The 24160-nt window shown below is 40.9% G+C and overlaps 2 protein-coding genes and 1 long non-coding RNA gene across 9 annotated transcripts in view; 2 read left to right on the top strand and 1 right to left on the bottom strand.

Annotated features, from left to right (window-relative positions):
- GRAMD2B (GRAM domain containing 2B) overlaps positions 1-3889 on the bottom strand; it is a 110455-nt gene extending 106566 nt beyond the window's left edge. Inside the window, exon 1 of one of the 3 annotated variants that reach the window (XM_049116012.1) lies at positions 3628-3889. In XM_049116012.1, coding sequence (XP_048971969.1) covers positions 3628-3752 — 125 coding nt within the window. In that variant the 5' untranslated portion in view covers positions 3753-3889. The remainder of the gene's footprint in view (positions 1-3627) is intronic. The other 2 variants (XM_025432062.3, XM_049116015.1) reach the window with 2 other exon arrangements.
- Positions 1-24160, top strand: part of LOC118350176 (uncharacterized) — a 323534-nt gene that overhangs the window by 35810 nt on the left and 263564 nt on the right. Inside the window, exon 5 of one of the 4 annotated variants that reach the window (XR_004803487.2) lies at positions 1548-3321. The exons of the other annotated variants lie outside the window; for them this stretch is intronic. This is a non-coding gene — a long non-coding RNA (uncharacterized LOC118350176). Of the gene's footprint in view, positions 1-1547; positions 3322-24160 lie in introns of those variants that run through there. 4 annotated transcript variants of the gene reach the window in all.
- LOC112649746 (NADH dehydrogenase [ubiquinone] 1 alpha subcomplex subunit 5-like) lies at positions 20674-21666 on the top strand. 2 transcript variants are annotated; one of them, XM_025432148.2, is made up of 2 exons: positions 20674-20728; positions 21227-21666. In XM_025432148.2, the coding sequence occupies exons 1-2, from the start codon at positions 20674-20676 to the stop codon at positions 21391-21393; spliced, it is 222 nt and encodes a 73-aa protein (XP_025287933.1). In that variant the 3' UTR covers positions 21394-21666. The 2 variants fall into 2 exon arrangements, with proteins under 2 accessions (XP_025287933.1, XP_025287932.1); XM_025432147.2 differs by having other exon boundaries at positions 20674-20734; positions 21116-21666.

Below are 24160 nucleotides of genomic sequence, written 5' to 3'. Positions count from 1 at the left end.
TTTGGATTAGAAAAAAATTAAAAAGTCAGACAATGCCAATGTTGTGTAGGCAGCAGAATAGTTGTGGGTAGGAGCATACATGACACAACACTTTGAAACAGAAGTTGACATCATGAGCAGTGTGAGTCATGCCTGTCATCTGTGACCAGTATTATCTCTGCTGGGTATTACAGACACATGGGGAGACATGGGCAGGATGCAATATTGCTTGAGCAAAAACCTGGAAATCACCCATAGAAGGGCCAGAATGCCCTCCTAAAGGGAGCAACATATTGTGATACTCCTCTATTCTAAACCACCAACTGGTTTCCTACTGCAGTTAAAATAGAATTCTGAGCTCCTTCTGCAGATGCCATCAGATGCCACTGTCCCCGGGTTCCTCAAGATGTAAGATCTTCCCTATGTCAGGGCAACATGTCCTTTCCATGGTCAGTCCACGGTTGGCTCTTTTCTCATTCTCTCAAACAGCTGAATTATCACTTCCTTAAAGAGTCCTTGACTTGTCATCCCATCTAAGTTAGCTTGCCCTATCTTGTTCTTTCTCAGCCCCGTAATTGTTTCCTCTGATAACATATGTTAATATGAGAATTATTATTTTTTTAAAGATTTTATTTATTTATTCCTGAGAGACAAAGAGAGGCAGAGACATAGGTAGAGGGAGAAGCGGGCTCCACACAGGGAGTGGATGTGGAACTTGATCCCAGGACCCCAGGATTATGACTGGGGCCAAAGGCAGACACTCAACCACGGAGCCACCCAGGTGCTACTAATATAAGAATCATGTGTATAGGTGTATGCATTCATGCATTCATAATTTTTTAGCCTGTCTTTGACATTAAACTCATAACCTCTGTGAAGGCAGAGATTAGGTCTATCTTGCTCATGATCATATCCATGTGTGTTCTGCGTAGCCTGGCATGATAGTCGCTCAATAAATCTTTGTTGAATGATTAAATAGGAGCACTGCATAAATTGTATCTGTGCCTGTATGAAGTAGTTTGTTGATATCAGAGTACATTTTATTACTTCTGTTCGGGAAATGATAACGGGATACCACATAAGTCATAAATTCTTAGTATTTATTAGAAGGTAAGGGGAAGTATTTACCTGGTCTTATTTTTTACTGCAGGTAATTAACCAACATGTGCTTAAATGCTTCCACAAATTATTTTGAATGATTTTATATATAATACACTGAGTAGATTTTTTCAACCAAACTTAAAAAGTTTTTCAATGCCCAAACTATTTGGAGATACATATAATGTTTTGAGATGGGTTCTAATACACATTAAAAAAAAAAACACTTAGTATATAGATACTAATATAAACATTTGAATTTGAATATTCAAATATGCAGGTGAGATAGGCCTGGGCTATATTTGAAAGAGGCATGAGTTTAGGTTGAGGCAGGTTTTAATTTTATTTTTATTCTATTCATTTAAATTTATTTGAATAATATGTTTATTTAAATTATACTTCCTGTATATTATATATTTTAAATATTTGTTTCTGCATTTTAATTTTATTTTTCCTGATTTGATCTTGAGCTCCTAGAAGAGTTGGCATTATCTACAGAAGAGGTGGATGGGGATCCCTGGATGGCGCAGCGGTTTGGCGCCTGCCTTTGGCCCAGGGCGCGATCCTGGAGACCCGGGATCGAATCCCACGTTGGACTCCTGGTGCATGGAGCCTGCTTCTCCCTCTGCCTGTGTCTCTGCCTCTCTCTCTCTGTCTCTCTCTGTGACTATCATGAATAAATAAATAAAACCTTTAAAAAAAAAAAAAGAAGAAGAGGTGGATGAAGCAGACAAAATAATTTGAAAAACATTAGAAATTCAGCAAAATATGGAAATTACATTTTCAGGTTTTATATCTTCAGTTATAGGAGTTGTGCTTTTGCTCAGACAATTCAAGTGAGATAGATTCATTTTAACGATGGATGGAAAAACTAAGCTAACCTAAAAGCAGAGGTATCATACAACATTTTGCATAAATTCAGGTTCTTTATCCCCAGAACTTCTTTTTTTTTTTTTTTAAAGATTTATTTATTTATCATAGACAGAGAGAGAGAGAGGCAGAGACACAGGAGGAGGGAGAAGCAGGCTCCATGCCGGGAGCCTGATGTGGGACTCGATCCCGGGACTCCAGGATCGCGCCCCGGGCCAAAGGCAGGCGCTAAACCGCTGGGCCACCCAGGGATCCCCCCCCAGAACTTCTTTTAAAAAATTATTTCACTTGTTTTGGGGTACCTGGGTGGCTCAGTCAGTTAAGCTTCTGCTTTGGGCTCAGGCCATGATCCCAGGGTCCTGGGATTGAGCCCTGAGTTTGGCTCCCTGCTCAGTGGGGGGGTTTGCTTCTCCTTCTCCTGCTCTCCCTGCTGGTGCTCTCTCTCTCTCAAATAAATAAATAAAGTCTTAAAAAAAAGAAAATTATTACATTTGTTTTTGTAACCTGACATTTTGATATGCAAATGCTGTTGAATGAAGTAGGATTTCTTGGTTTCCATTTGATTTTTAAAAGCTGTAATTTTGGTCAGGACCTTTTTGTATAAATGATTTACAGTGATGAGAAAACAAAACAAATGATCAACTTTCTAGCTATGGTGTTGTGTAAAAGTAAACTTCCAGTGTGGAGGTCATTCCTCTGTACTCACTTGGGAGGTTTACATGGAAGTAACTTTAAAGTTTACATCAAAATTGGGTGAGAAACTTTTTCTGGATTTCCGATTTGATTTCTACATTTTGTAAGTTCCTAGAGAATTATTATGAGGCCAAAATGAATAAAGAAGCGATAACATTAATTCTCATTGAAAACATGTAATTCTCAGAATGATGTTTATATAGATATTAATATTTACAGCTAAAAAGAGTGTGTTCTCAATCAAGCCAAAGCTGCTCTAAATCACTGTATAGTAAATAGTTGAACCTACAGCACAGCTAATACTAGTTTGATAATTAATTTAGAAAGCCCCCACATTTACTTTTTTGATAATGACACAGGTAATTCTGACACTGAAGTAAGGTTTTTGGCTTAATTAATTGACTTCCTTTCCTATGAATCTGCAAGTGATCAAGAATCAAAGAACGGCATAGCCAACCAGTCATCGGCTACTAAAAAAAGTCCTAGGGAGCCTGGGTGGCTCAGTTAAGTCTGCCTTCAGCTCAGGTCATGGTCCTCAGGTCCTGAGATTGAGCCCCACATCTGGCGCTCTGCTCAATGGGGAGCCTGCTGCTCCCTCTCCCTCTGCCTGCTGCTCCCCGTGCTGGGCTCTCTCTCTCTCTCTCTGTCGAATAAAGAAATAAAATCTTCAAAAAGAGTACTAAAAAAGGCAACAATTATTTGCCCAATTATTTGCCTTAATAGGGCAACAATTATTTGCCCTATTATATATATTATTATATTATTAATCACATATATATATATTATGATTATAAGGTAATCATTCTATTTGCTCAGCAAGTCACATTCCTTGCTATGTCCCCTCTTCTAATCCACTGGCCCAAATGCCTGGGCTGCACCATCTCCTTCCCCTTGGCAGATTGCGACCCCCGTGCATGAGGACAGAGCTCCCCAGGGGACGCCTGTCAGGTCCTGAGGCCGCCAAGGTGACACACGGGAGGTACCCACCTGAGAAACACAGAGCCGGGGCTGTCTGTGGAGCTGTGCGGGGCCTCAGGGCCTGTCTTTCTCGGGCTGCCGGGAGTCTCAAACCGGAATACCGTGTCACTGGAAGACAGACTTTTCTTCACCATGGTGTACGCGTCAGTCCCCAAGTCAGGACATAAGTTCAGAGGCTCATTTCCGAATCCCCTCAATCCTGTGAAAAACTCTGCGTTTTAGCTTTGCCCAATTCTCACACTGCAGGAAGCTTTCTTCACATGACTCCTAATCTAGCTGAGGCTGTTTTTTTTTTTTTTTTTGAAGTCAGTTAATGAGTAACATGTATGTATGACACAGAGTGGTTTTCAACCCACCCACATATCTTCTAAAGGAAAATTAAATGTGTTTGGGAAATTCACCTTTCAGTTTACTAATAGGAACGCCACCCAACTCTGTGGATTTAGGCAGAAAAGTCTAGGGGAAGGTAAAGACATGAAAGAGGGAGGTACAGAAACTGGCAGCATCTAAACATTAAAAGGGGGGATGCTTCCCTGGATCCTCTGGGCCTGAGCAACAGGGTGGAAAATGTGAATGCGCATTATAAGGCCTTTCCGCACGCAGGAAACCATCAGCCCACAAGCATGCCCCAGCTGATGTTCCGCAAGACGCTGGAGAATTTTCGGGCTGCACTGCGTGGTTCTTGGGTCCCAAAGAGTTCTGGAATCCTTATGGAAGGAGAAATGTAGGGATCCCTGGGTGGCGCAGCGGTTTGGCGCCTGCCTTTGGCCCAGGGCGCGATCCTGGAGACCCGGGATCGAATCCCACATCAGGCTCCCGGTGCATGGAGCCTGCTTCTCCCTCTGCCTGTGTCTCTGCCTCTCTCTCTCTCTGTGACTATCATAAATAAATAAAAAAAATTTAAAAAAAATATTAAAAAAAAAAAAAAAAAAAGGAAGGAGAAATGTACAAAGTCAAGCTCAACATTCAGACTGTGTGTGTTTTGTTGGAGCACAGGCAGCTGTGACCTCTGTCACTGCCTCCACCACTATCACCGCAAAGACAAATAATCCCTTGGAGGGGAAGTTTCCAGCTCCATCTCCTGCTTTCTGGCTCTGTGACCACAGATGATCCCAGACCTGCTGAGTTTGCTGTGTGCCAGGCCTGTCTCACAGTATTAGAATGAAATCTGGGAGAAAATGTGGTGGAAATTTGCCACTATGCTATGTACTATTGTTATTGAAAACCCATTTAAAGGGGCACCTAGGTGGCTTAGTCAGTTAAGCAACTGCCTTTGGCTCAGGTCATGGTCCTGGGGTCCTGGGATGAGCCTCTCATCAGGCTCCCTGCTCCGCAGGGAGTCTGCTTCTCCCCTTGCCCCTCCCCCCTGCTCTTGCTCTGTTGCTCTCTCTAAAATAAATAAATAAAACCTTAAAAAAAAAAAAACATTTAAGCAGGAAATTCAGCAGGTGAGTCTCTTTACATGACATTATTCACTCACTCGGCATTCATGCCCAAGGAGAACATCAGGGTGCCCCCACCAGGTTACAAGCAGCCTTGGAGGATCTGGTCCAAGTAGCCGTGCTTTCTCTCTCCTTGTTCCCCTTGTGATTGATCAGTGACATTGGAGAATGGCTGGCTTAAGAGAAGCAAGCAGACTCTGATTGTGGAAGAGAGCAAAGTTTCCTGGGAAATCAAACCTTTAGCCTTGGCCTCATTAGCCCTTTGCTCTAACCAGCTGATAACCAGCCAGGGACAGGTTTGTGTTGCTTCGTGTGCAGTACTGAGTCTAAGCACACTTTTGAAGTTAGAGGAAGTGTGTCTTTTGGTGAGAGTTTAGTGGTTCCTGAGGATGACCAACTCATCCCAGTTTATCTGGGATTTTCTGCTTTCAGCAACAAATGTCTTGTATCTTTGGAACCTCTTAGTGTGAGGCTAATCATGACAGTCAGTCACCCTGCTTCCTGCTGCCATCTTGGTGCAATTCTGATGGTGCACTGCATCAAACTGCACTTCTTGTCCTCCTCCATAGGGCAATATCTGTATTTCTCTTGTCCCCCTTATTTCTATGTTGCAATTATATTGCAAAGACATTAAATAAAGTAAATTCTACCGAAGTGTTGGATTAAACAAACCAGTATCATACTTCATATAACAGCAACTATCTGCAAGCTTGTTTCTGCTCCTTGTAAGCAAAAAAAGTCTAACCAGGGGTGTATTAATACCTAATGCAACATAATTTGTTACTATCTCCCAGCAGGTTTGGATATTAGCTGGGGCAGTGCTTAATTTAGGAGAGAATATCTCTAAAGGAGGAAATTTCCAGTGTCACCAGACAGTCTTCAGAAATATTTTTAAAGAGAGAAGCTATTGACTCATCAACAATGTTTTATTAGCAAAACTCCATGCTAGCCACAGTGAATGATAGAAAAGAGTGTTAAGAAATGAGTCCTTGATCCAATAATGTCGCTAGGAAGAGACACTATACATAATCGAAAAGTTAACTAAATGCAAATAGGAAGGCAGTAAATCAGGCTAATACTTCTCTAGTCTTTGTACTACCTAATATCTTTTGAGTATCTGTAGCGTCTCTGCTAGATAATTTCAAGACAACATCTCAGTCACTTCTTGCCCAAACCACATTTTTGCAGGTGATGAAACTATCTGAAAAAGGTTAAGCAACCTGGTCATAATTAAGTGGCCATAAGAATGTGGTCATGCTGGAATCCACTCATTCATTCACTAAATGTTTATTGAGCAGTTAAAAGGAAGTGAGACTTTGTTTATTTACCTTTAAAAGGAGGCAAGATCCTTTGAATCTGGGGTGACTTAGTAAAGCCTACAGGAAAAAGTGGAGTTTGAGCTAAACTCTGAAGAGTGAGGAGAGGTTGGAAGGGCAGAAAGGGAAGGGAGGGGGGAGTCCATGAGCAAATCAGTAGGCATGGGCCAGATTTGTGTGAGTGGCAGAGACTTTGTGTTGGTGAGGAAGGTAGAGGCTTCAAACACTTAGGTTGAAGGCCGAATGCTGAAGGACCCTGAATGCCAGTGGCCAGGTCAAGCTTTTATCTTATAGGTAATAGGAATAAACAGATGAATGCTGAATTTTATGGCCATGTACATGATACTATGAAAGCTGAAAATGACCACAATCATCGGATAATATGATTATTCCCTTAGGCAGCAGCTACCAGTCTATGGGAAGCGACTCTGAAGTAATTGAAACAGTATTGACTGAACTCTTATGTAAGATGTTGAAGTTAATTCCTAATCATAAGAAATTGTGTCAAAGATGAGGTTGGCTGAAGGTCTAGAGCAGGGGTCACTAACTCAAATATCTTCTAGAGCCAGAGAGGTAAGGAAAACTGTGAGGTGGGGATGGAAGCTAGCAGAAAGTGTTAGTAAAGGGCAGTGTGCGTGTGTCCTCCCCAGACATTCGGGTGTTTGTTTGTTTCTTTTTCTTTAATTCCAGTGTAGCTAACATACAGTGTTGTATTAGTTTCAGGTGTACAATATAGAGATTCAACGATTTTATACCTTACCCAGTGCTCATCACAATAAGTATTTTTTAAATTATTATTTATTTTTCATGAAAAAAATAATAAATAATAAATTAAAAACTAAAATATTAATCTTAATTTATTTAATTAAATAATTAATTATTAAATTATTATTTATTTATTCATGAAAGACACAGAGAAAGAGAGGCAGAGACACAGGCAGAGGGAGAAGCAGGTTCCTCACAGGGGGCCCAAAGCGGGACTTGATCCCAGAACCCCAGAGGATCATGACCTGGGCCTAAGGCAGATGCTCAACCACTGAGCCATCCAGGTGTCCCACAATAAGTATATTTTTAATCCTCTTCACCTATTCACCTTAATCCCTCCACCCCTCACCCCACCTCTGGTAATCACCAGTATAAAGAACTTATATATAACTCTATACTCCAAATCCAAATAATCCAAATAAAAAATGGGCAGAAGACAAGAACAAACACTTTTCTAAAGAAGATATCCAGATGGCCAATAGACACAGGAAAAGATGCTCAACTTTACTAGTAAATCAGGGACCTTCGAGTTTTGAATGGCCAGATGCCCACGGGATGGGCAACCTAGACCTGTTCCAGAGTGGGATCCAGCTGTGGCTTGCCCTCTCAGTTTTCACTTCTTGATGGGAACTACCAATCCTAAATGTTTCAAAATTTGCTAGTAGCTATGTTTGGACCTTATGTTCAAACAGGAATGAGGTTTTGAAGGCACACACAGAGAGAAAATGTGATTTCTGATGCTTTATTTTTAAGATTAATGGCAGTTGATTGCTGGGCAGCAATCCACATGAGCAATCCACCGAACTGTCACTGTTTGACCCCTTTGACTGTTTAGACAGGGCCTCTCTTCAAGGCACCCCTAACCTTTGCTGCAGCTTTCATTTTTGCGTGTGAAAATTAAAACAAAGACCAGGCGATCAAATATAAACTGGAGTAGGACATTTATGTAAATATAGCTATAAAAAGAGCATAGACGCTGGCAAAAAGATGATGTTAAGTAGAATACAACTAAAATAAAGATAGCAGAGACCTTATTATCTCCTCTTCTGGAAACTCAGATTATAGAAACTAAACGAGAGAGAAACTGACAATTAGCAAGCAGTTTGAAGCAAGATCACCAGTGATTCAAATATCTCATTTTGCTGATGCTCTCCAATAAGTCACATGTAGTATCTTTAGAGATGGTAAAAGAGGTTTTGTTTGTTTGTTTGTTTTTTGAGACGCTATTTATTTATTCATGAGAGACACAGAAAGAGAGGCAGAGACATAGGCAAAGGGAGAAAGAAGCAGGCTTCCCATGGGGAGATTGATGTGGGACTCAATCCCTGGATCCCAGGATCCCAGGATCATGACCTGAGCCCAAGGCAGATGCTCAACCACTGAGCCACCCTGGTGCCCCTGCAAAAGAGGTTACCTGGAGATTCTGAATTCATCATGGAATTAGCCAGATAGGGAAAACCAGTGTTTGGGTATATCATGAACATATGCACATTTTTGGAGTGATTTAGAATGTGCATACATTGGATTTTAAATGGATTTTGGGGGTAGGTTGTCTACATTGAAAAGGTTCTTTACCTCTCCAAACCCCTGTGAAAGAGGTTCTGATGTAGAAAACAGAAAAATGAATTTGGGCTATTTGATTTAGTAAGTTGAGTTAACAGCTCTGAACTTTCTTTTCCTTCTACTGGATGGAAAGATATTAGGCTAGATTTGGCCTGCTGGCATCTTCTGTTTGGCCTTTGCCATGTTTCATAATTAGAAATTTCTTATCCGTTTCACAATACAACATTGTTATCTGACCTTGCCTAGAAAATCGAAGGTGTGTGGTAATAGTCGGCTCATACTAAGTAGTAGCGCCCTCTTGTGGTGGGGCTGACCTCTGCAATCTGCCTCTGCAACCCCTCCTCAGTCCACCTCTCTGCTTTCTGCCTGCTTTGACTTACTGGGTTCTCAAAACAGGTTTTTGGGTTTTAAAGCCTCACCCTACATGATGTTGCAAGTCTTCTCTAGTTATACTTTTTTTCTCCTTAAACCTGACTCATTGCAGTTTCAGTGTAAGAATTTTTTTCTATCTTCAATGAAACAAGGTTCATAATTCGAAGAAGTCAGTCTTATGCAATAATGATAATCTTTGGTTACCATGTCTAGCCATTCTGAAGTCCACAAATACAGACCTGATATGTCTGCTGGTGCTCAGTCCGGTAAGGGCTGGAGGACTCATGCCTATATATCTTCTTCCTCCTCCTAGAGGTGTGGGAATGGGATGTTGATGCACAAGATCAAACTGAAAACACTAGAAGAACAACAGAGCTTCAAAACTGCGCTTTCCAGAGGCATGGCACATAATTTTCCACTTAGAAATACACTAAATTTCCTCTCCAATTAAACAGTGTTGCAGTGTTTGTGCCTTAAGATTTATCTGATGGATTATACTGTGCTCAGGTTAGTATGAACACAGTTAGTTTTATACTCGAAGCACGTGCTGCTGCCATTTGGGCAAGCAAATGTGTGTTCTAGTGGAGTTACCTGGAGATTCTGAATTCATCATGGAATAGCTAGTTAGGGAAAACCAGTGTTTGGGTATATCATGAATGTATGCACATTTCTAGAGTGATTTAGAATGTGGATTTGAGGTGGGGGGGTAGATTGTCTACATTGGAAGGGTTCTTTACGTCTCCAAACCTCTGGAAAAATGGTGATAATAATGCTATCCATCTCAAAGTCTACGGTGAGGACTGGATGATCATATACAGTTCCAGGATGAAGCCTGTACTGTAGTCAGCATGCAGAAACTATTATTGATGATGATGCGTAGGAAGGTTATGATTTAAGCCGGTCATGTTTTCACTAAAGTGGAGTAGAGTCTTATTAAAATATAACCAAAAGATATAATTTCCTTTTCTGAATGTGACATTGGCCGTGCGCCTGCATGTGGCTTGTGGAAGACCTCATCCCAAACAGAGATCAAGTAAGTATTAACGGTTTGCGCCTGTGGGGTGTTGACATTGGTGAATGCTCAGTCTAACTAGTGAACTGGGTCCTATCTCAAGCCCGGTGCTACTTCCTCAAGCTGCTTTTGTCTGTGGTTTCCATGGTCACAAGTGGTTAATTCGTCCTTTGAAGTCATAAGCCTTTCTCAGAGAGGATGCAGAGATATGATGTATGTTGCTTTTGACAGAAAACCATTACTATCTGCAGCGGTTGGTGGCTTTGGAGGGAGTTTTGCCCCCAGAAAGATTAGAAAATTGATCTTGCAGTTCCGTGAACACAGCAATATCAAACTTAAGGCATCTTTGTCTTTGGGCATTTTGGTTTTTGTGACGTAAGGGAAAGAAATTTGGAAACTCGGGTTCCTTTTCCTGCCACTCACTTAGGCATGTTTTTCACTGTTCCTAACTATATTCTAAATTTATAAAATGAGTTGAGATCATTGATTTTAGACATTCTGTTAGTATACATTTCTTTCAGTTTACAGATTTATTGCTTAAACAGTGATGTGCTGGTAAGCTGATTTTCCAGGGAAAACAGAGCTTTGATTTGTAGTATTAGCCAATTTCCAGAGTGTAAATGCTCCAACCATGGCTGTTTTTTTTCAATTTATTTATTCATGAGAGACAGAGAGAGAAAGAGAGGGAGAGGCAGAGACACAGGCAGAGGGAGAAGCAGGCTCCACGCAGGGAGCCAGTCGTGGGACTCGATCCCAGGTCTCCAGGATCATACCCTTGGGCTGAAAGTGGCGCTAAACCGCTGAGCCACCCGGGCTGCCCCCATGGCTGGTTTTAAGCTACCAACATGGTGCCATTGACCATGGCTTTGAGAAGAGATGCTGACTGTTAACTCTTGTGAGCTTGTAGAAGAGCAGATTCCCTACACCACTGTGGACATTCAGACATCCCAGCTGCAGTACTTGGCAAAATGTATGAATTTGGCTTCAGAGTTACAGATTTAAGAAACTATATTCTTTGATTTAAATATCTGTATCAGGGCACCTGGGTGGCTCAGTGGTTAAGCGTCTGTCTTTGGCTCAGGGCATGATCCTGGGGTCCTAGGATCGAGTCCCACATCAGACTCCCTGCAGGGAGCCTGCTTCTCCCTTTGCCTGTGTCTCTGCCTCTCTTTCTGTAGCTCTCATGAATAAATAAATAAAAATTTTAAAAAAGTGTCTTCAGACTACTGCATAGTTTTTGTCTATTCTGCCTTTGTTTGATTTTATACAAATTGGTCATTATTTCCAGAGAAATATTTATGAACTTTGTATTATTTTTAGTGTCTCCATAATGGATTTTTTGGGGGTATTTTTATTGTGGTAAACTATACATAATATCTTAATTGCTACAGAGCGCACAGTTTAGTGCCAGTAGCTACATTCATAATGTTGGGCTGTAGTTTTTAAAAATACACTTTTTTGTCTATAAAATATAATACAAGGGGATCCCTGGGTGGCGCAGCGGTTTGGCGCCTGCCTTTGGCCCAGGGCGTGATCCTGGAGACCCGGGATCGAATCCCACGTCGAGCTCCCGGTGCATGGAGCCTGCTTCTCCCTCTGCCTGTGTCTCTGCCTCTCTCTCTCTTTCTCTCTCTCTCTCTCTGTGTGACTATCATAAATAAATAAAAATTAAAAAAAATAAATAAAAATATCTTTAAAAAATATAATACAAGAAATATAAAAAAGAAAATTAAGAAAAACCCCTATAATCTTCATCCTTCAGAGATAATCACAATGAGCACTGTTAGCATTACCAAAATTATGTTTAACTCTAAAGGATTGCCAAAATTATTTTGTCATACTAGAAATACAGCCAACATTTATTAAATATTCCTTTATTATTTTCAAGGGGCCTTACCATTAAAAGTGAGGAACAAAGAGACACATCTCAGTTCCCTCCCCACAGCTGGATTTGAGGAAGATTTGTTTGACAGTAAGTATGACATTGGAGAAGATCTTTTTGAGACCGGTCTAGAAACTAGGTGCTAGATGATGAGATTTGAAAACAAACGGATGCTTCATGTTAGAGAGCTGTCATTTGTGCAGAGGGGTTAGGTGACCTACCCAAGGCCATGTGAATAATTAGCGCCAGAGGAAGGGCTGCGCTCCTGACTCGGTCTTCGCTTCTAGCCTGCTAGCCTGGCTTCTGTTTCTACCGTGCTGCTGTACGGAATCCCTCCTCTTGTAACTCATGGGAGAATGAAAACATACTGGGGATTCCCAGCAACAGCCCGCCTGGGTTTAATATTGCTTTCATACAGGACAAGAGAGGGACATGACTATGTCATCTCCAGCCTTTCATTTTCCACTGCTATTGTATGAAGTAACCAAAAAAAAATCTATTTTACTCTTTGGCATTAACTTACTTTGGTTCTGTCATTTGTTATAACATTTTATTTTAAAGATTTTAATTTAAAAAATTATTAAGTTATCTCTATACCCAACATGGAGTTTGAACTCACAGCCCTGAGATCAAGAGTTGCATGCTTCACTGACTGAGCTGCCTAAGTGCCTCTGTTATAATATTTTAAAATTTCCCCAACTCTCTGAATTTCAGGGATTTCCTCTCCATATTTTGCTATTGGATTAAATGGCCAGGTGCATATTTTATTTAAAAAAAAAAACAGACTCTCTGTGTTTGAATTATTAAGATGCAACTTACTAGCTTTAGTTTTCTAATCTGTAAAATGGGTATAATAATGGTATTTGCCTGACAGCCTTGTCAGGAAAGGGAATTAGTACTTGTAAAGATTTTGAATATTGCCTGGCACATAACAAGTGCTCAGTAAGCTGTTATAATTATTGTTACCAACATTTATAATAAAATTAGAAGGTCTTGGGCAGCCCAGGTAGCTGAGCAGTTTAGCACCGCCTTCAGCCCAGTGTGTGATCCTGGAGACCTGGGATCTAGTCCCACATCAGGCTCCCTGCATGGAGCCTGCTTCTCCCTCTGCCTGTGTCTCTGCCTCTCTCTCTCTCTCTCTCTCTGTGTCTCTCATGAATAAATAAATAAAATCTTTAGAAAAAAATCAGAAGGTCTTAGTTAAAGTAACTGTTTTTGAAGATTTAAAAAACAGACTAAGGTATAATTTATATAACATAAAGTCCACATGTTTAATATGTATAACTTAGTGATTTTTAGTATATTTGCAGAGGTACACAACCACCACCATCATTTTATTTTAGAATATTTTCATTGCTCAGAAAGAAAACTTGAGGGTGCCTGGGTGGCTTGGTTGGTTAAGTGTCTGCCCTGGGCTCATGTCATGATCACAGGGTCCTGGGATTGAGCCCCACATTGGGCTCCCTGCTCAGTGGGGAGTCTGCTTCTCCCTCTCCCTCTGCTCCTCTCCTCCAACTGGTGCTCTCTCCTTCTCAAATAAATGAATAAAATCTTAAAAAAAGAAAAGAAAAAAGAAACCTTGTACCTGTTGGCAGTTACTCTCCCTCCTTCTACCTCCCTACTTCTCTGCCTTGGGCAATCACTGTTTCCTGTCTCTGGATGACACATTTCATATAGAGACAGCAGCAAGTATCTATTCTGGATTATTTCATATAAATGGGATCATTGTATATGTGATCTTTTGTAACTGGCTTCTCTTACCTAGCATACTTTGCTTTTTTTGTTTTTTGTTTTGTTTTTTAAGTCGGCTCCACACCCAATGTGGGGCTTAAACTCATGATACTGAGATCAAGAGTTGCATGCTTTACCACAGGAGCCAGCCAGGTGCCGCTCACCTAGCATGTTTTCAATTTTCACGCATGTTGTAGGATGTATCAGCACTTCCCTTTTATGACCAAATAATATTCCATTGTATGGATATGCCACATTTTAAGGATCCTTTTTTCAGCTCATGGATATTTAGATTGTTTCCAGTTTTTAGCTATGATGAATAATGCTGCTATGGAAATTTGTATGTAAGTTTTGTGTGCACATGTATTTTCAGTGGTCTTAGGTAAATGTCTAGGAGCCACTTGGGTGGCCAATGGGCAGAGTTTTTGTTTTGTTTTTTTGTTTTTTGTTTTTGGGGCAGAGTTTTTTAAAGGCCACCACATTTGTGGTGATGGGGGTTGCCTTCCTAACTTGCTTGTGTTCAGTGCTGGAAGTGAGTCTGTGAGGGAGTTAATAGCCTCATTTTACAAAGGAGAAGGTTGAGACTCAGACAGTTTAATGAAGTCATTCCATGCCCCCTAGCTTGGGGGCTCAATACAGATCCATCTGCTTACCATCTCCTCCACAAGCACAGTGAGCATTTAGCCCAGACAGGTCAGATGTCATTTTGAGATTTCTGGTAAACCAGAGTTTAAATTCTATTTCTGCCTGACACACCCATGAAACTGTTGTGGATTAAGGTGGAGTTTGGCGATTGGACTGAACCATCTCTTTATGGCTGGAGAGGCATATGCTATTTATCTGTGAAACTGTGTTCTAGTGTTTTGTTGAGTTTTCAGGGACAGAGGATCAAGACTGGAAGATAATTTAATTATTGTTAAATTTCTATATGCCTGGCACTTTACATATAGAAACTTATTTAATCCTCTTAATAACACTAAGGAATAGGTATATTTCTCATCATTTTGGAGGTAAGATAACCAAAGTCAAGAGACACTGTCTCTTTTCCTAGTCACACGTGCAGTTAAAGGGCTCAGAGCTGGGATTCAGGGCACGTTTGTAGAATCCAAAGCCCTGCATCTTTCCATTATTACACACAGTCTCCTGGAAGTAAAATAAAGCACATGGTTCCTTGTCTGTTCAATCAATTTACATTTTATAGTATGTTTTCTGTTCCCGTCACGTCTCATGGACAGTGTTTGTCTTCACAGTGTTTGCGTGTACCCATGGTGATGCCTTTAAATGAGTTTCTGGAGGCTTTCTCTTTATTACTCTAGGTCTGGGCTGAGCCTAACAACCTTCCTGTGAAATTCTCCTTTTTAAGGCAGGATTCTTTAAAGGATTTTAAAGCAATTATAGTTGGAATTCATGAGGAATTTTTTAAAAATTACATTCCTTTACATATAATTGGTACTCTGCTAGTGGTTTTACTAAATTTAAAGCAGAAAACAAAGCAACAAAGGACCAAAAGCCTAAGCCACTGTGCCTGCTTACAAGGAAGTCAAAGAAATTGAGCCTAAAACCAAGCTTATCTTTCTCAATTAGAAGAAACTTAAAACCAAAACCTACAAAGTCAGCACAACCAGTGCGACTGTGCAAGTGTGTTATCCCATTTTCTTTTTCTTTATTTAGTGCTATTTTTTCCCCTTCCTTCCTTCCTTCCTTCCTTCCTTCCTGTGCTCCCTGGTGGTCTAGTGGTTAGGATTTGGTGCTTTCATCCATCCCCCTCCCTTTCTTTCTTTCAATTCCATTTTCCCTTTTGTTGGAAAATACTGAGTTCTCTTGAAACTGAGTCCTGGATTGCAACCATACTTTTCGGGACTCTTCTAGCATTGCTCACTGTCCCCCTCTGCTTGAGTTCTCTTTCTTCAGCTTGAATAACACAAAACCCCTCAAACCCTGCCACTTCTTCTATTCATTAACTTTATATGCAAAATACGCTTGTGTCATAGATTAGCATGTCTTAAGTTCCTAAAGCCTGTGGGATCAGTCTTGTTTTTTCTCAAGCTCTTGATGATAAAGAAGGAAGATGCTCCCATTTGGGCAACCACAGACCTCCTTCATGTGGAGGCTTGCTGTCCTTGAGATGCTAAAGAGACCTTTTATATAGAAAGAAGCAACACTCCCTTCTCACCTATTTTTTCCCCCAGGTCTGAGACCTGTCACTTACAATTCCTGGCCTGGGTCCATTGGCTTTACTTCCTTCTTCTGGAGTATCCTCTTGCAGAACATGATCAGTGCTTGAAAGGTCTGCTGGATGCTCCTCTGTGCTGGCAGGGCCTGCTGCCTTTTCCACATCCTTTAGAGGTCACCTGATCTTCAAGAAACTCTGGGGAGTACCAGGAAGGAACTTTGAGTTTACTCCTGATCTGGCCAATGACAGCCCTTTCAGCCAAGTGGCCTGCTCTCCCCTCACTATATTAAGTGCTTTACTAGGTTTCTCTTTCAGACTCTGCTCAGAGGGACGTGATCAGCCACACCTGAAACGCACATGTGTGGTTCAGCAAATGATCACAGCGACATTTTTTGTGACACCTAAGATAACATTACCTTCTCGCCTCAAGGACTTCATCTTATCTTGGTGCTGGTGTGGGGTCACTTACACTGACCCCTTACTCATGGTGACCTATGTCTTATTCCAATCTTGATGTCTTTCTTCCCTTAAGAAGATAGTGACTTTGTGCCACCTTACAGGTTCCACCCACATTCTCTCTAAATGGTCTTCAGCTTCCTCCTATTTGCATGACTATACATTAAATTAAACATGCCCAACACAACAGCATTGATATTCATTGTTAAATGATATTATCTATGTTTTAGCACTCCTGCTTCATCTACGCTTTCTATAATCAGAGTATACTTTTATTATTTTATTAATTTTTTTCTGATAAATCTGTCATACCAGAGAAGGCTATTTCACAGCGAAGTTGATCTTTTAATTCTTCTTTCTTTTTAAGTGTCCCACCATAGCACTTAATGCAAATGCTAAAGTTGCTCATTAACTAGAAGAATAAAAAAAGATATTAAAGTTTTTTAGTGTTTTGTTTTGTTTTTGTTTTTTTTAGCTCTTTGTCAAACAAAAATCTAAGTAAAATCATTTGGCTGAACTGAAGTGATAAAATATTTTTAAGTATTTAATGAGCTTTAATCTGTGACCATTGTAAAACAAACTGTATCTGTGGAGATGATTTACTTGCATAGGAAAAACAGACAGAAATTTGCAAATGAGAAGGAAGAGTCCAATTTGTTTGATTTCAAGGCTAGATAATAGAACGAGATTTCTGATTTCCGGGCTTGAGATTATTAAGATTGCAAATAACTTTTATTCACTATCTTCCCTTTTCTACTCCTTGAATCAAAATTGGCCCTTCCACCCTCTGTTAGATTTATAGCATCGATGATCTCTAATTGAATGGCCTCTATTTATCTGTACCCTTTGTCCAATAACCTTGTGGTTCCTGCCCACTCTAACTAGGGCTGGTTTTGTGATTTGCTTTGGCCGGAACAAAATGGCAGAAGTGATGATGTGAAGTTCTGAATCTAAAGCTCAAGAAGCCTTGCATGTTTCTTCATCATCTCTGGCTTCTCTATGGTCACCATGAAAACATGTCCGAGTTTGGGGCATGCTCCATGTGAGACCACATGAAAAAGAGCTTAGTCATTCTTGCTATCATGAAGCATTCTGCTCCCAGTTGACCTGCCGTCTACCATCTACCATCGACTGAGCTCATGCAAAATCTGACTAGACTAATTCAATAAAACTACCTGCCATCCTGTAGCTTCCTGAGAAACAGTAGTTGTTTTTTTTTTAAAGATGTATTCATTTATATGTGTGTGTGAGAGAGAGACTATGAGTAGAAGTTGGAGTGGGAAAGGGAGAGAGAATCTCAAACACACTCCATGCTGAGTGTAGAACCTGAAGCTAGGCTCGATTCCAGGGCTCTGAGATCACAACCTGAGCAGAAACCGAGTTAGGCAAATAACTGACTGCATCACCCTAGTGCCCCAAAACAATAGTTTTTTAAACCCCTGTGTTTTGAGATGGTTATGCTGTCATAGCTAACTGCTTCACCTCCTATATTTATAACACTAACAGGATAAGATGGTAGTATCTCCTCTCAGGGCTATTATATTTTAACTGTTGTCGGTTGTTTGAGCTAAATGAATGTACTTTGAGAGTGTCTTCAGTGAAGATGGAGAACTTAGGGAGTGCAGTGGAATCTTCGTGGGATAATAGTCCAGTACACTTAAGAAGCCTATTATCATTAGAAATTTAAAAAAAAAATAGTTTTAAGTTCAGGTAAATGACATCTATTAAATATCTCGAAGTCGTACTTGGTAGACCTACAAACTGTTGCCATGACATCCCCAAGCCATCCTCCACACTCCCGTGCAGTGCTCCCACTCCCTTGTTTAGCCCCCATGCTCAGCTGACAGCTGGACCCACCACTGAGGTCTATCAGCTACACTAGAGGGTTTTGCATTGCACAGATCAAAGCTGGCCTCCAATCCTGCCTCATGCCTCGTGCATTATGACCTCTGACATATTAAGGGTTTAGTATTTGTGTACTCAAGTTTTCTTTCCTGCAGAATGGTGATGGGGAAGATGTGGCTTTTTTTTTTTTTTTTTTAAAGATTTTATTTATTTTATGAGAGAGAGAGAGAGAGATAGGCAGAGACACAGGCAGAGGGAGAAGTAGGCTCCATGCAGGGTGCCCGACGTGGGACTTGATCCTGGGTCTCCAGGTTCAGGCCCTGGACTGAAGGCGGTGCTACATCGCTGAGTCACCGGGGCTGCCCAGATATGGCTTTTCAGAAAATTAGTCCAAGCTTCTTTTGATCATTGTTAAAGACCATTTCTGGTGGTTTTGAAACTTTGTGTCATGGGCCAAAACTTTAGCAAATATTAACTCTCATTTTACTGCCCTAATTATTAACAAGCAGATAAATGGAAGTTCAGAGATTTGACAGGATGTGGATGGATCCAAAGTCACACACATGACTGGAGGCAAAAGCCATAAATATAGCCATAGTTTGATTGTCTAGTTTGTACTTGAGAAAAAATAATTAAAAATCTGTCTCCCACTTCATATTGTGGATATATAATGTAGTGATTCTTAAGCAGCTCCTTATAAGCCACATGTGCGCACTTCAGACTCAGAAGGAACTTGGGGCATCTTATCAACCTGAAAGCCTATTGTTGACCTCTCATTAACTCAGCTTTTAGGAAAATAGCAGAAATAGGCACTCAGATGGTAAAGTTGGGGCAAGCAGTTTTGTAGTAATGGTATGTTTTAAAATAATGAGCTACAGGCCCAGTGACTTTATTCCTCCTTGTGTTCAGTTTTCTCATCTATAAAATGTGTGCGTGGATTCAGTCAGTGCTTTCCTAAACTGTAGTCTATGGACAATTCCTCTAGCCTGTGTGAAAGTTGGGAAATGCTGCATACAGCATTTGTGAACATCTGCATTCAAGAAATCTATTCAACTTTATTAACTCAGGCTTAATAGAGATCTTGGAAACCTCTTTGGTTTGTGGAGACAGATGATTCTCATAACTTCCTTTGGCTGTAAAGACATCTGAACTAATAGGAAGATTTTGGTTCTATTGCAGTTTACTGCCAAGTCCACTTGTTACCCAGGAAGGAAACAGGAAAAAAATATCATATTTTCTTTCTTTTTGAGAAAGAGAGAAATCTCACACAGAAGCGGAAAGGAGGAGGGGCAGAGGAAGAGGGAGAGAGAGAATCTGAAGCAGGCTCCAGACCCAGTGCAGAGCCTGATGTGGGGCTCTACCTCATGACCCCCAGATCATGATCATGACCTGAGCTAATATCAAGAGTCAGTTTCATAACCAACTGAACCATCCAGGCACCACCCCCTTATTTATTTATTTATTTTTGCAGTACCATGTGGAGTATTCTTATTCTCATCAATATTGATCTTGATGATATCATATTTCCCATAATTGCTACAGTCTCATTGAGAGAGTTAACAGTACAGCATCAGTGTAGAGTCAGTGGGCTCAGTCCCCGATACTCTTCTCTATCTGTACACATTCTCTAGGTGATATTATCCACCCCTTAAATAATAGTTACATGAGGGGCACCTTGGTGACTCAGTGGTTGAGCGTCTGCCTTTGGCTCAGGTTGTGATCCTGGGGTCCTGGGATCAAGTCCCACATTGGCTCCCAGTAGGAGCCTGCTTCTCCTTTGCCTATGTCTCTGCCTTTCTCTCTGTGTCTCTCATAAATAAATAAAATCTTAGAAAAAACAGTTATATGATATGGTGTTTATATGATATTATCCAGGCTATAAATATTATATGCTATTACCTATTAAATCTTATAGTTCCCCTCTGTTCCTATATTATTATTATTATTTTTTTAATTTTTATTTATTTATGATAGTCACACAGAGAGAGAGAGAGAGAGGCAGAGACATAGGCAGAGGGAGAAGCAGGCTCCATGCACCGGGAGCCCGATGTGGGATTCGATCCCGGGTCTCCAGGATCGCGCCCCAGGCCAAAGGCAGGCGCTAAACCGCTGCGCCACCCAGGGATCCCTCTGTTCCTATATTAAATAAACATCTCAAACTTAGTGTGACCAAATCAGCATTTTAAATTTAGAACTTTCCTCTAAACTTTTCCTCCTCATTTTACCCTTAGTAATTGGCCTCTCCATCTACCTGGTTGATCAAATAGCAATTGAGGTGTTGCTGATTTCTCTCATACCCTCATTCCCCACATGCAGTCCATCAGCAAGTCTGTACTGCCAGAACACATCCAGAATGTGAATTCTCTCCATTTCTATAGCTTATTTCTTGTCAAGCTACCATCATCTCTCATGCAGACAATTACTGCAATGGTTCCACTTGTGTCCTCTCTGCAATCAGGAGCCAAGATGATCTAAAAAATAAATATGTAGGTGCTGTCATGGTGGGTTTGCTAAGGAAGACTACCTGCCTTGTGGGATTGGTTATACATGAGAGTCTTTGTGAATGACTAACAATATTGTACCCAAAGATTCTTTTTTTTTTTTTTTTGGCTTTTTTTTTTATTATTATTGGAGTTCAACGTATAGCATAACACCCAGTGCTCATCCCATCAAGTGCCCCCCCTCAGTGCCTGTCACCCAGTCATCTCCACCCCCTGCCCACCTCCCTTTCCACCACCCCTTGTTTGTTTTCCAGAGTTAGGAGTCTCTCATGTTCTGTCTCCCTTTCTGATATTTCCCACTCATTTTTTCTCCTTTCCCTTTTACTCCCTTTCACTATTTTTTATATTCCCCAAATGAATGAGACCATATAATATTTGTCCTTCTCTGATTGACTTATTTCACTCAGCAGAATACCCTCCAGTTCCATCCACATCGAAGCAAATGGTTACCCAAAGATTCTTGATATTCTTGAGCGAATTCCTAAAAATGCAGCATATAGAACATATGCAGAACAGATTACAAATGAGAAGCTGAGTATGGCTAAAGTAGAACCAGATGTTAAGAAATTAGAAGACCAACTTCAGGGTGGTCAACTAGAAGAGGTGGTATTTCAGGCTGGAAATGAACTAAGTCTGGCAGGAAAAATGATACACTGGGAACCATGGGAGCATTTACTGGAAGAGCTTCCTGCCAACCAGTGGAAACAGCCAATATAATCATCATTAAATGACTAGTGTGTTGATGGGAAACTGATGTAATTAAATGTTCTATTATATTAAATAAATAAACAAGCAAATAAATAAACACATAAGACCATGTTACTTTCTTCCTTAAAGCCTTCTAGTGATTTCCCATTTTACTTAAAAATATATATACGTAAATTGCAGTATCTGGCCTTGATAAGGTCTTTCTTTGCTCCTGTCTCCAAGCTCATTTGGCTCAGGCTTCCTTACATTGCCTTCCTGCCTGGTCTGTAGTGCACCAGCCTCATTCAACCCCAGATTGCTGCACTTGCCCTGCCCTCTGCCTAGATGGCTCTTTTTTTTTTTAAGTTTTAAAAAAATTATTTATTCATAAGAGACAAACAGAGAGGCAGAGACATAGGCAGAGGGACAAGCAGGCTTCCTGCGGGGAACCCGATGCAGGACTTGATCCCAGGACCCCAGGATCATGACCTGAGCCAAAGGCAGATGCTCAACCACTGAACCACCCAGGTGCCCCTAGATGGTTCTTCTTATCAACATTTATTCTTGGTTCTCAGGGATTCCTTCCCTGATCACCTTGTCAAAAATAATTCTACCTTGTGCAGAAACTATCGCATCATTCTGCTTTACTTTTTAAAAGAGTTGTCACTCTCATTACTCTGTTCATTTATTTGCTACCTCCCCTCCATGGTTCTCTCAACTAGAAATATAAGTCCATGAGAGGGACGCCTGGGTGGCTCAGTGGTTAAGCGTCTGCCTTCCAGCTCAGGGCGTGATGCTGGAGTCCTGGGGATCGAGTCCTGCGTCGGGCTCCCTGCATGGAGCCTGCTTCTCCCTCTGCCTATGTCTCTGCTTCTCTCTGTGTGTGTCTCTCATGAATAAATAAAATCTTAAAAAAAAAAGTCCATGAGAGCTTCCATCTTTTTGTTGTGTTCAAACTCATATCTCCCTGCTAGTGTGTATCACAGTGCCTGGTACATATAATTGCTCAGTAGATATTTGTAGGACTGATAAAATAAATGTTATTTGTTTTGTTTATGTTTCCAGGTATTTCTGTTCAGTTCACATTTAAAAATAATTAAATGCAGGGCGCCTGGGTGGCTCAGTTGGTTAGGTGGCTGCCTCCGGGTCAGGTCATGCTTTCTCGGTCCTGGGATCAAACCCCTACCGGCTCTCTGCTCAGCAGGGAGCCTGCTTCTCCCTCTCCCTCTGCCTCCCCACCCTGCTGCTCATGCTCTCTCTCCCTGTCAAATAAATAAATAAAATGTTTTTAAAAAGTAAAATAAGATGTAATCTGGAAAAAAAAAACACATGGAAGGCTATATACAGCATCTTCAAGCACATTTCAAACAAGTGAACTATTCAGAGAAATTTTTAAGTGAGATTATTATCTGCATGGGATTTTTTAATGTGCAGGAACTCTGACTAAGAAGAGAGGACAAAACCGTTAAAAAGTTGTCCAACACTTCTGCACTGAGGCAGTGGGAATTTGGAAAGAATAAACGTGATTCTGGTGTGTTTTTGAAGTCATGGTTTTTGGAAAAGGGCAGGGATCGAAATCTACAAATGGCTAACCATGGCTTTCGGGAACATGTCATATAATTGTTTTTTGTCCAGTCACTGCTTGCTGTTGAGGCCAATACTCACAGTGGATTTTCTTCTTCCAAACATTGCACTGGGAAGGGAAGATGCCCAGGGACAGTGGAGGCATTGCTGAAATAGAACCCTCCAAGGTCTCTCCAGAGCAAGACAGTGGGTTATAACCTAAATAAATTCGAGGAGAAAATGCCACACTGATACAGAGTGAAATATTTATTTTGGTGTGATGTGGAGGGGAGAGAAACGGGAAATACACTGCACTCTCAAGGGGAAATGGATACTGTGGTAGAAATTTTCATCTTTGAAATTCTGGCGCCACCCAGTGGTGAATGAATCCTGTTTTAGAGACGGGTCATTTTCTTAACTGGTTGTTCTCCAACTGTTGGCTGTCTCAGAAACAAACTGTGAGCTTTTACAAATATCCTACTCCTATAGATTTCAGGATTCTCCGATTTTGATGTGGGACCTGAGCCCTTTGAAAACGAGTTTCCCAGGTGATTCTGTACAATTTTTGGTTTGTTCTTTAAAGAAAATAATCATACATTAAGTGACTCTGGAGGTGTTTTCTTTCTTTCTTTCTTTCTTTCTTTCTTTCTTTCTTTCTTTCTTTCTTTCTTTCTTTCTTTCTTTCTTTCCTTTCTTTCTTCTTCTTCTTTCAATATATATTATTATATTATTTGAGACATAGAGAGAGAGGCAGAGACACAGGCAGAGGGAGAAGCAGTCTCCCTGTAGGGAGCCCCATGCGGGACTCAATACCCAGACCCAGGATCACGCCCTGAGCTGAAGGCAGATGCTCAACCGCCGAGCCACTCAGCTATCCCCCCAGATCCACTTAATTGAGGTTACCATGTCTGGATGGAGAAGCTCCAGTAATTCATGGAGATGCAAGGTTTGCATGACCACCTCAGGCACTCCAGGTACTTCTCAGGAGACCTTTTATATAAGGCGTCTCAAGGAAATGGGTCTTCTGATTTGACCTCAGACTGGGAATAGAATAGCAGGTACAGCTGACACAGTGATTCACATGTGCTTGGCTGCCCTCAGATTCAGCTGTGGCCACACTGGACAGTTCCATGTAGACTTCTACTCATTTAGAGGTGATAAGATCTCCCTTCAAGTGTCTCACCTAATACCCCAATATTTCCTTTGGTGCTGTAGATGCTGTAAGGAACTTTCT

This window comes from Canis lupus, chromosome 11 (genome assembly GCF_003254725.2).
Source record: "Canis lupus dingo isolate Sandy chromosome 11, ASM325472v2, whole genome shotgun sequence".
Lineage (NCBI taxonomy): Eukaryota > Metazoa > Chordata > Mammalia > Carnivora > Canidae > Canis > Canis lupus.
Note: the sequence above shows the minus strand (reverse complement) of the source record. Positions and strands in the feature narration are given on the sequence as shown.